The 11,355-nt window shown below is 38.1% G+C and overlaps 1 protein-coding gene across 2 annotated transcripts in view; it reads left to right on the top strand.

Moving 5' to 3' along the window:
* The first annotated feature begins 2,518 nt into the window (after positions 1 to 2,518).
* The window catches only part of LOC127666189 (cell surface glycoprotein CD200 receptor 3-like), a 17,351-nt gene continuing 8,514 nt past the window's right edge, over positions 2,519 to 11,355 (top strand). For both annotated transcript variants that reach the window (XM_052158948.1, XM_052158947.1), the window contains exons 1-2: positions 2,519 to 2,660; positions 7,858 to 7,968. In XM_052158948.1, the coding sequence (XP_052014908.1) occupies positions 2,597 to 2,660; positions 7,858 to 7,968 (175 nt within the window). In that variant the 5' untranslated portion in view covers positions 2,519 to 2,596. The remainder of the gene's footprint in view (positions 2,661 to 7,857; positions 7,969 to 11,355) is intronic.

The following is an 11,355-nucleotide window of genomic DNA, read 5'->3' as shown; positions in this document are numbered from 1 at the left end:
GTAATCTTCCAACAAACCCAAAAGAAGATACCCACACAAACATAAAAATAACATAAAAAAAACAGGAAGCAACAATCACTATTCCCTAATATCTCTTAACAACAATGGACTCAACTCCCCAATAAAAAGACATAGACTAATGAAATATTTCTCATGTAAATCTTCAATTTTATCAGAACATGTTTGCAATTCCTCTTTTAATTTAGTAATTTCTTTTATGTATACCATTTTATCTGCATTATTTTTCATGATAATCTTCAATTTTAAATCTTTCTATATAAGTCTTTTTATATATCATATATACTATATATAATATAGTATGTATTTATATACTATATAATTAAATATAATACTATGTATAATATATGTATACTATAATATTATGTACTATATATATACTATATACTATATATAACTATTTTAAGTCTTTCTATATACTTCCTCTTTTTTATCAGAAATGTTTTCCATGTAAATCTTTGATTTTATCACAAATGTTTATAATTCCACCTTCAATTAATTTAGAAAGAGTTTTTACATCAACCATTCTTTATGTAAATGTATTTCCAGGCAATAGTCAATTTTAATGTGTTTGTCTATTTATTTCTTGAGTTTTACCAGAAATATTTTCCATGTAAATCTTCAATGTTACCTGAAAATGTTTATAATTCTACCTTCAATCAATTTAGTATTATCTTTATGCCTATCATTTTATCTATATAATTTCTATGATAATCTTTAATTTTAACATGTTTTTCTATATATTTCTACAGTTTTATCAGAAATACTTTCCATGTAAATCTTCAAGTTTATCAGAAAATGTTTATAGTTCCACTTTTAATCAACTTAGGAATACCTTTATGCCTACCATTATTATATCTATATAAAAATTTCCATGATAATCTTCAATTCTAACATGTTTTTCTACATTTTCTACAATTTTATTAGAAATATTTTCCATGTAAATCTTTGATTCTATCATAAAATGTTTATATTCTATATTTCAAATAATTTAGCATGTTGTACATGTCTACTACTTTACTCCTTAATTTTCTGTGAAAAGTGTCAATTTTAACGTGTTTATCTGTAATATTTTCCATGTAAATCTTTAATTTTATCATAAAGCATTTTTACTTCCCTTACTTCCCTTTTCAATAAATAAAACATATTAAAAAAAAAAGAATGAATTCACAAGGGTGAGATGTGTGATATTTTACTTAGACATTAAAGATTTGTTTTAGTTTTTTTGTTTGTTTTCTTAATAACTGAAGATTATAAAGCTCAAACATTTACTCTTCAATGAAGCTAAAATTTGAGTTACATTCTTACAGTTTGTGTTATTTAAGCTTTATGTGTATTTTTATGTGCTAAAATACCACTCAGATGATTGATCTGAATTGCTGAGCAACCTGGGCTTTCCTGAGTCTTATTGTTCAATTTACCCAACAGTGAGACAGACCACTAGAAATTCTTCAATTCCCATGTGTTCAGAAATTGTACTCTCTTCCAGTGAAGGAAGTTCGAGAATTCTGTAGACAGAATTCTTCCATTTCATTAAACTTAAAGATATGAGGTCAGAGAAGGCAGTAATGCTTCTCCAGAAACAGATGATCACCTTACCCTCAGCTGCCACTCTGCTGTGGCGTGCCTGTCGGTATATGTACAGAGTGGATTAAAATCCCAGAGCCTGGCTACAATTCCTCCACTGGAATATGCTGAAAGGTCTGTTTCATCAAAAGTTACTAAATTTGGAAAACAAACACAAGTTTAAAAACGATTGCTCCTGTTAGCAACAGAAAAAGAAAAGCAGAATATGAATGTTGGCAACACTCAGTGTCACCTAAAAACTGAAGGGAGAAGATATGTTGCACATTAAGAAAGTAAGAATCTTGACAGTGAGGTGGCTCAGTGGGTAAAGGCGATTGCTGTCAAACCTGAGGACCTGAGTTCTAGTCCTTGGACTGACTGGAGGAAGTGACCAAATAAGCCAAGTTGAATTCCCAGAGAAACTGCTCAGTAAGCAAACAAATTTTTTTTTGATAAGTTCAAGCCAGCACACAGGGATGAGTTCAGTAAGTCATTTGTTTATGAGACGCTCCTTAACTAAGAAAACGAGCAAATGCCGTAGATGTCAGAGCTGTGTTTGCTTCTCGAGAAGCAATTCCAAGGAAAAGCATGTTGGGAGCTTTGAGTTACAAAATGTAATCATATTTTGAAAATTTTGGAAATGCTTGTCCAAATTCATGTAGATGCACAGATTCATCAGCTATACATGGAAGGTTTGCTCATTTTCCAGGCTATGATTTACCCTTTAAAGGGAATGGGCGCAAACTGAATCTTAACGTTTTAATACTGTGAGAGAAGGAATGAGTTGTGCTTTGCCTTCTTCCTTTATCTTTCAGCAAACATCACTGCTGTTTTTTCCTGTGCAGGCTTAGTCATCCAGCTGAGGTAGACTGGAGATGAAGTTAAGATAGGAAAATGAGGAAGAAAAGTCACTTTTAAATAGGTGAACTGAGCATAAATAAAGTTGACCAAGCTGGAATTACGGAGTCCACCCAGGGAGTTACAATTTTTGCTTAACTAGATTCCACTCCAGATGCACGCTTTGGGGAGGACTCTGGCTCTGACATTACTCATCTTCATCACCATGTTGGTGCCTGGTAAGTCTGACATTCTGAAAATTTTAGGAAATGAAATTTTCTTTGAGGCTAACTTTGGACTATGATAATCCTCCTGCCTCAGACTCCTGATTCCTATACTTTAAGGCATACTCCTTTGTTGCAGGCTAATAGGACCAATTTAATACTCTACCATTTACTTTTAAGCTGATTATTCTTGATAAACAGGTTTTGTACAAATATTCCACTAAAGTCATTATTCTATTAGTCATTATCGTGAATTTGAAGATTAGAGACTGCCTGAAAAGAAATGCTTTACTAGATCGCTTGTTTCGTCTTTACTGTTGAGTTGTATTGAGATAGATGATAGATAGTTAGATAGGTGATAGATGATAGATAGATAGATGATAGATGGATAGATGATAGATGATAGATAGATTTTATATATATATATGTATATACATGTATAGATCTGAGAATGGAAGCATCTGGATTCAGAATAAAGTGGAGGCACTGAGCTTAGCTTGGAGGGGTTAGCCCCCTCCACTGTAAGGGAAAGGGGGTGATATGGTTTGGATGCAGGCCAATTCGTGCATTGGTGCTATAGAATTTGGAGTCTTTCTTAAAGCATTTGAAGTAAAATTGTTGGAGGTTACTAATGGGAGTAGGGGGAAGCCGAGTCAGTGGAAATGACCCTTATGAGGACAGGAGAGCAGAGCCCACCAGCTACAATGCTAGAGCTCTCTCCTTAGCTCTGTTTTGCCAGAGATATGGTTCCTAAGCTGACTGATCAATGTGAAAGCAAATTGATTTTTCTTCAAATAAAAAAAAAATACCAGTTATGTCCATCTACTTCAAGATGTTTAATAAGATAAAGAATCTTGATAAAACCTGTTTATCAAGAATAATCAGCTTAAAAGTAGAGTGTTAAATTGGTCCTACTAGTCTGCAACAAAGGAGTATACCTGAAAGTACAGGAATCAGGAGGCTGAGGCAGGAGGATTATCATAGTCCAAAGTTAACCTTAAAGAAAATTTCATTTCCTAATTACACCATTAACAAGCCATTTTCATCAATTAAGAAAGCAGAGAGGTATTACATGAAATTAACTTGCTTTAAAAAATTTAAAGTATATATATATATATACATTTACTGATCCCTTTAAGGAATCAGGTTTAATTTTGTTTATTTTCTCTGTTCTCTCATGTTCACTGATTTTTGGCTCTAAATTATTTCTTCTTTTCTTCTTCTTCTTCTTCTTCTTCTTCTTCTTCTTCTTCTTCTTCTTCTTCTTCTTCTTCTTCTTCTTCTTCTTCTCCTCCTCCTCCTCTTCCTCCTCATCTTCCTCCTCCTCCTCTTCCTCCTCTTCCTCCCCCTCCTCCTCCTCCTTTTCCTGCCCCTCCTCCTCCTCTTCCTCCCCCTCCTCCTCCTCTTCCTCCCCCTCCTCCTCCTCTTCCTTCCCCCTCCTCCTCTTCCTCCTCCTCCTGCTGCTGCTGCTTCTGCTGGTCTTCTAATTTCTTGAAATTGCTGTTTAAATGATTGATTTTAGATTTTCTTCACTCATATAAGCAATCAAGTCCAAAACTTTTCCTTCAAGCAGTGCTTTCCCATATTCTACATGTTCTGATAATTTGTCTTTTTACTTACATTATTTAAAAAAATTTTTTTAAGATTTTATCTTTCATTAAGTTGTTATTTAAAAAATATTACATCATTGTGGAGATCATTTATTATTAGTGATTTCTAGTTTAACTCCAGTATAGTCAAGGAGCAGGTATGGTATGGTCCCATCCTTTAAAACTTGTTACTATTTTGGGCCAGAGAGATAGATCAGTGGTTAGCAGTAGTTAAGAGCACTGGCTGCTCTTTCAGGGGACTTGGGTTTGAATCCCAGCACCCAGGTGGTGGCTCAAAACAATTTGTAACTTCAGTTCCAGTAGATCTAATGCCCTACTGGGGCTTCTGGGGGCAGCAGGAACTTAAGTGATGCACAGAGATACATGCAGGTGATATACCTATATACATAAAATAAAATTTAAGAAATTGTAATATGCGTCTTATGGTTCAGGATATATTCTATTTTCAGGAAAGCTCCATTTGAACTTGCAAAAAATGTGGTCTTCTACTGTAGGAAGGTAGAAGGTATATATATATATATATATATATATATATATATATATATATATATATATATATTTGTGGAGGTATAAATTATACCGAGCTGGTGACAGTTCAGCTTTGCCTTGCATGATTTTGTAACTATTGTTGGTTTCTCCCTTCTGAAAGAAGGATGATCTCTGAACTATAGAGTGTTTTTATTTACCTATTTCTTCCAGCAGTTTGCAACAAGTTTGCTTTTTCATCTAGACTCTCTTTTGTTAGGTGCTAAGAATTGGGATTTGGTTATTGGGGAGAATTGATACTACATCTTTATATAATGCCCATTTTTATCTTTAATTTCTTTTCTTGATCTCAAATAATATCCATCTAAAATTGATACAATTATCCACCTTTTGTTCACTGTTAGCATAGATCTTGAAACTCATCTTCCTAAACATTCAAACCTCTGAGAATGGAAGAGGAATGGTTTCTCAAATTTTCAAGGAGAGTGGAAAAAATGTGAAATCCTGTGGTAGAAGCATATCTCCTAAAGTAACAGAGGCCATGACTTCATTGTTTTCCTAGAATAGAGATTAAGTTGGTTGTAACTGCAAAGATCAACAAAAACTAAGATAATGTCAGAATGTTTAGAGTAGAGCAATTTTGATTTTTAAGAATTCTATAGAAGTCAAGAGAAGTAATTGCCAGCAGAAATCTGGAGCTATAGAACTAGAAAATCAAAGTACACATGGATTATCATTTAAATTTTTCCTTTGATTTCTGCTTTATTTTTGTTCCCTTGTTATGAAGTAGAAAAAAATAAAGGAGGAAGAGAGATAATGGTTGAATCATTTTTTATTGTGATCCTAAATTTATTGAAAAAAACTCTACATTGTGTAGGTAAGATGCCAATCATATGATCAAACAAAATTAGAGTGTGGTATTCAGAGAAAGTTTATAAGATCAGCTCATGCGAGGATGCCCACACTGAATAAGGGCCTGTCTGGGAAAATGGTTAGGATGTGGCGAAAGGGAAGGAGTCCCATGTTGCACGTAATTTTAAATCTCCATGTTATTGCCTTCACGGGCTGCACTTTCAGCTGTTGCTGGTCCCATGCTGCAGACTGTCCCAGCTGGGGGGATCATGGCTGAGGAGGGCGCTTTGGAACTCAGGAAAGGCACAGGTTCAGTGGATGACAAACAGAAACAACCACAGAGGCAGTTTGAATCTGAATGTATTTAGGAGCTCTCAGGAAAAGGTTTTTATACATGAAAAGTCGGTATTACAATTTCAAAAGATGTATCCAGTGAAGCACACACAATTATTATAACCATTTGGCACAAGGAAATGCAAAATCAATCAGGTATAATGTTTCCCATGTAACAGATTTAGAGGATCAATCACAGATAATATCAACCTTTCTGATTAGAATATAGAGTCACTTGTAGTTAACAGCAAACCTTCAAAGAGAGTTTGAAGTTTCTTAAAACATTTGGTCAGACCCTCTAGGTCTTAATGAGTTTCCGCAAGTAATCCCTATCTAACATCTAGCTTTCCCCTTGTAAAAACTTCTTGAAATTCAATTTAAAACTGTACTTAATCAATGCTTTCCATACCACAGTGTCAGAGCCACCCTCATCTACATACACATAGCCATATAAATTTGCATGTTGTTGGGAGGTTGTAATTATGTAAATGACTATGAGGATAAGCATTGCAGTTTTTAGAAAAGAGTTTGTGGCCAATGACTCTACTTCAAAGAATGGATTATTCAGCTGGGGCTATTAGGATCATCTTGTGAAAGAGGAAAAGAGGAAATTGAGAGCAAAACAAACTGCCTTGGGAACTAGGCTCAGAATTATCCTCTAGAGTTTCAATTGGGGAAGTGCCTCCATGAGATCCAATTGTGAGGCATTTTCTCAATCAGTGATCAAGGTGGAGGGCCCCTTGTGGGTGGTACTATCCCTGGGCTGGTATTCTTGGGTTCTATAAAAGAGCAGGCTGAGCAAGCCAGGGGAAGCAAGCCAGTAAGGAACATCTGTCAATGGCCTCTGCATCAGCTCCTGCTTCCAACTCTGCTTGAGTTCCAGTCCTGACTTCCTTTTGTGATGAACAGCAATGCAAAAGTGTAAGCTGAATAAACCCTTTCCTTCCCTCCCCCCCCCACCCCAAAAAGAATTATCCTCTAGCTAGAGAGTTCCATAACCGTTCCCAGGAGACTTCCTCCTTTTGGAGTTTAACGCCTCAGCATGTGGAACTTTAACAGACAGAATCTACTGGAGTTGCTGTGGCAGTCCCAGTCCTGACATAGCTCCCTCAAAGGCCAGCTGGTCCCCTAACCCGGAACTTTGTTCCTTCAACTTCTCCTAGCTATGCGGCCAAGCTGCCCTGGTCTCACTCAGCTCCTCCAATTGCCAGCTTATGCTATTCCCATGAACACTGGGAACTGCAATTGCTCTACACCAGCCAACCACCCAGAGGCTAGCTCTGCCAATCCTCTAACAACTGCCTGGGCTGTGCCCTTTCGCCTGTCCACCTGAGTCGCCACAGATGGAAAACACCAGACAGCTTATTATTTTAAAATCAGCCAGATGACACAACTGCTGGGCACAGAATATATAGCCCTAAACTCATCAGCTATCCTATGTTAGCTGATGAGGGCGATATCGGTTTTAATCCCCACCTAGGCCTTATTTGGTTTATGCTCCTCCCTCCAAAGCCTGGCCGGAAAAAGCCCTCTCACTTTTTCCTCTTCTTGAGACTCGGAAATCCCACCTTCTCTTTCTTACCCAGGGATTGGCTTCTGCCATTTTTATTGACATAGACAGGAAACAGTTACAGAACCAGATTTTAGTATCAGCTCCTCCCCCTACAGTCCCCTGTAAAATACTATTTGTTAAATGAGTTCTTATAAATTGGAAACCATTAATTAATACCTTATAAGTGTGAATTTCAAGATGTTAATATACTTTTATCCCCAGATATCATCACATTTAATGATGACTTACAATAGTCTTTGGTGAGTAATTTTAGTCGTGGTTAACTGATTATTGTGTTGAATAAGACTTGTTGAGAAAAAAGGCTTTTACTCTATACAAAAATATAAAATAGACTTTCTCTTTTAAAAATATTTTCCAGATTCAAGTTGTTCAATTAAAGGACTGAAGCAGACAACACAGGATGATTCATTTCCTTTTTCAGATGGTAATATCTCCCCTGATGTAGTGGACATCACCGTGAAGATGGAGAGTGAGTCTTGGTTAGAAAAGTAGCTAAGACTGACTGTAGCATTCCAGCCTTCTGCTTCCTAGAAGTGCTCAGTGGTCTAGGTGCTTTGTTGTGACAGGTCCTGAATAATCAGTCTGCTAGTTGTTTCCCAAACAAGGCACATCCTTGTTTGCCTCTAAGCCTTTGTCAACTTGAAGTCATGAAAAGATCATGGGTATCTTAGTCACTCTCTGTCTTAGTCAGGGTTTCTATTCCTACACAAACATCATGACCAAGAAACAAGTTGGGGAGGAAAGGGTTCATTGAGCTTACACTTCCACACTGCAGTTCATCACTAAAGGAAGTCAGGACTGGAACTCAAGCAGGTCAGGAAGCAGGAGCTGATGCAGAGGCCATGGAGGGATGTTTCTTACTGGCTTGCTTCCCCTGGCTTGCTCAGCCTGCTCTCTAATAGAACCCAAGAACACCAGCCCAAAGGTGGTACCACCCACAAGGGGCTCTCCCCACTTGATCACTAATTGAGAAAATGCCCCACAGCTGGAGCTCATGGAGGCACTTCCCCAAATGAAGCTCCTTTCTTTGTGATAACTCTAGCCTGTGTCAAGTTGACACACAAAACTAGCCAGTACACTCTCTGTTTGATACAATGACAAGAAAGGCGAAAGATTATAGGAAAACCAAGACATAGTCACGCCATATACTCCTTTATAATATAACTGTTTCTGATTATGTTAAAGTGAGGTCATTCTGACACCTATATTTGTCGCAGATGAGTAGAAATAGATGCTTTGGTTGAATAAACATCCTTCAGTAAACCCTTACCAGTCAGTTCCTTTTGCCAATGTATGGGAAGGATGAGGTTCTAAGTTGGAAAATCTTGTAGATTCTGGAGTTTAAATTTAAACTGTTTATGGGAAGCACAAGGGTCAATCTATATATTTAATTCTGATAGAATACAGAAACAAAATCTATGGGCAACACTCAAATAGCTGAAGTGTCTGTGAGTTTGCACTTATCTACTAGGAAGGAAGAAATGTTATGAAATTTTCATGGTTTTACAAATATTCATACTTGTTCATTAGAAGTAAATATTTCTAAACAACTTCTACTTCTACTGATTATAATTACTGTTTGGAAGTAAATATTCCTAAACATCTTTCTGCTGATTATTTTCTTTTTTTTCTTTTCTATATTCTTTGTTTACATTCCAAAAGATTTCCCCTTTCCCCGTTCTCCCCTCCCCATAAGTCCCAGAAGCCCTCCTCCCTCCACCCATTACCCAATCAACCCCTCCCACTTCTCTGTCCTGGTACTCCCCTACATTGCTGCATCAAGCCTTTCCAGGACCAGGGCCCTCTCCTTCCTTCTTCTTGGGAATCATTTGATATGTGAATTGTGTCTTGGATATTCAGAGCTTCTGGGCTAATATCCACTTATCAGTGACTGCATTCCATGTGAGTTCTTTTGTGATTGGTTACCTCACTTAGTATGATATTTTCCAGTTCCAAACATTTGCCTAAGAATTTCATGAATTCATTGTTTTTAATTGCTGAGTAGTATTCCATTGTGTAAATATACCACATTTTCTCTATCCATTCCTCCATTGAGGGACATCTGGGTTCTTTCCAGCTTCTGGCTACTATAGATAAGGCTGCTATGGACATAGTAGAGTATGTGTCCTTATTGCATGCCAGGGAATCCTCTGGGTATATGCCCAAAAGTGTCATGCCCAGTTTTCTGAGGAACCGCCAGACTGATTTCCAGAGTGGTTGTACCATCTTGTGTTCCCACAAGCAGTGGAGGAGTGTTCCTCTTTCTCCACATCCTTGCCAATACCTGCTGTCTCCTTAGTTTTTAATCTTAGCCATTCTGACTGGTGTGAGGTGAAATCTCAGGGTTGTTTTGATTTGCATTTTCCTAATGACTAATGATGTTGAACATTTCTTAAGGTGCTTCTCAGCCAACTGGAGTTCTTCAGGTGAAAATTCTCTGTTTAGATCTTTCCCCCATTTTTTTGAGCCGGTTTTTTTTCGAGACAGGGTTTCTCTGTATAGCCCTGGCTGTCTTGGGACTCACTCTGTAGACCAGGCTGGCCTTGAACTCAGAAATCTGCCTGCCTCTGCCACCCAGAGTGCTGGGATTGCAGGCATGTGCCACTACTGCCCGGCTGTTTTTGGTTTTGTTTTTGTTTTTTGTTTTTGTTTTTGTTTTTTTGAGACAGGGTTTCTCTGTGTAGCCTGGCTGTCCTGGAACTCACTCTGTAGACCAGGCTGGCCTCGAGCTCAGAAATCTGCCTGCCTCTGCCTCCCAAGTGCTGGGATTAAAGGCATGTGCCATCAACGTCCGGCCTGTACCCCATTTTTAATAGGTTTTTGGTCTTCTGGGGTCTAACTTCTTGAGTTCTTTGTATATACTGGATATTAGCCCTCTGTCGGATGTAGGGTTGGTGAAGATCTTTTCCCAATTTGTTGGTTGCTGTTTTGTCCTTTTGACAGTGTCCTTTGCTTTACAGAAACTTTGCAATTTTATGAGGTCCCATTTGTCAATTCTTGATCTTAGAGCATAAGTTATTGGTGCTCTGTTCTGGAACTCTCCCCCTGTGCCCATGGCCTCAAGGGTCTTCCCCAGTTTCTCTTCTATTAGTTTCAGTGTGTCTAGTTTTATGTGGAGGTCCTTGATTCACTTGGAGTTGAGCTTAGTACAAGGAGACAAGAATGGATAGATTTGCAATCTTATGCATGCTGACCTCCAGTCTGATACCAAAACCACACAAAGACCCAACAAAGAAAGAGAACTTCAGACCAATTTCCCTTATGAATATCAATGCAAAAGTACTAATTGTGGCTTCATAGAAGGAGTTGGTTAGTGTTCCTTCTGTTTCTATTTTGTGGAATAGTTTGAAGCGCATTGGTGTTAGGTCTTCTTTGAAGGTCTGTTTGGAGTTCTGTAGGCTTTTTGTATGTTCATAGGCATCTATCTCTCTCTTTAGGTTAGGGACAATTTCTTCCATAATTTTGTTGAAGATATTTGCTGTTTCCTTTTTCCATCTGGTTATCTCTGGTGTTAGTTGGTCCTTTTGTCACTGGTTGGTGCTTGAATCTCCTATGAGCCTGTAAGGCTTTCTGCACCTCCAGATGACTGGGTTTCCCTGGTACAGATTGCTGATGGGCTGTCCTACTCTTGGGTGCTCTTGGAGCCCTGGTGTGCCTTGCCCCAAGCAATGTTATATTGGGGTTGTCTCTGTGTACCTGGTGTTGCCTGTCTGATCTGTCCAGGAGCGAAGATGGTGGTGGCTGTGGGGACCCCTTCCTAGTGCTAGTCACTCAGCAGGACAAACATCCCATGACAGGGCTGGCACACAATTGACCCGCAGAGCTTCCCAGGCCTTGGGAGCATGCAGAAGCCTGG

This window comes from Apodemus sylvaticus, chromosome 15 (assembly GCF_947179515.1).
Source record: "Apodemus sylvaticus chromosome 15, mApoSyl1.1, whole genome shotgun sequence".
NCBI classification, from domain to species: domain Eukaryota; kingdom Metazoa; phylum Chordata; class Mammalia; order Rodentia; family Muridae; genus Apodemus; species Apodemus sylvaticus.
This window is presented reverse-complemented; position numbering and strand designations above follow the sequence as displayed.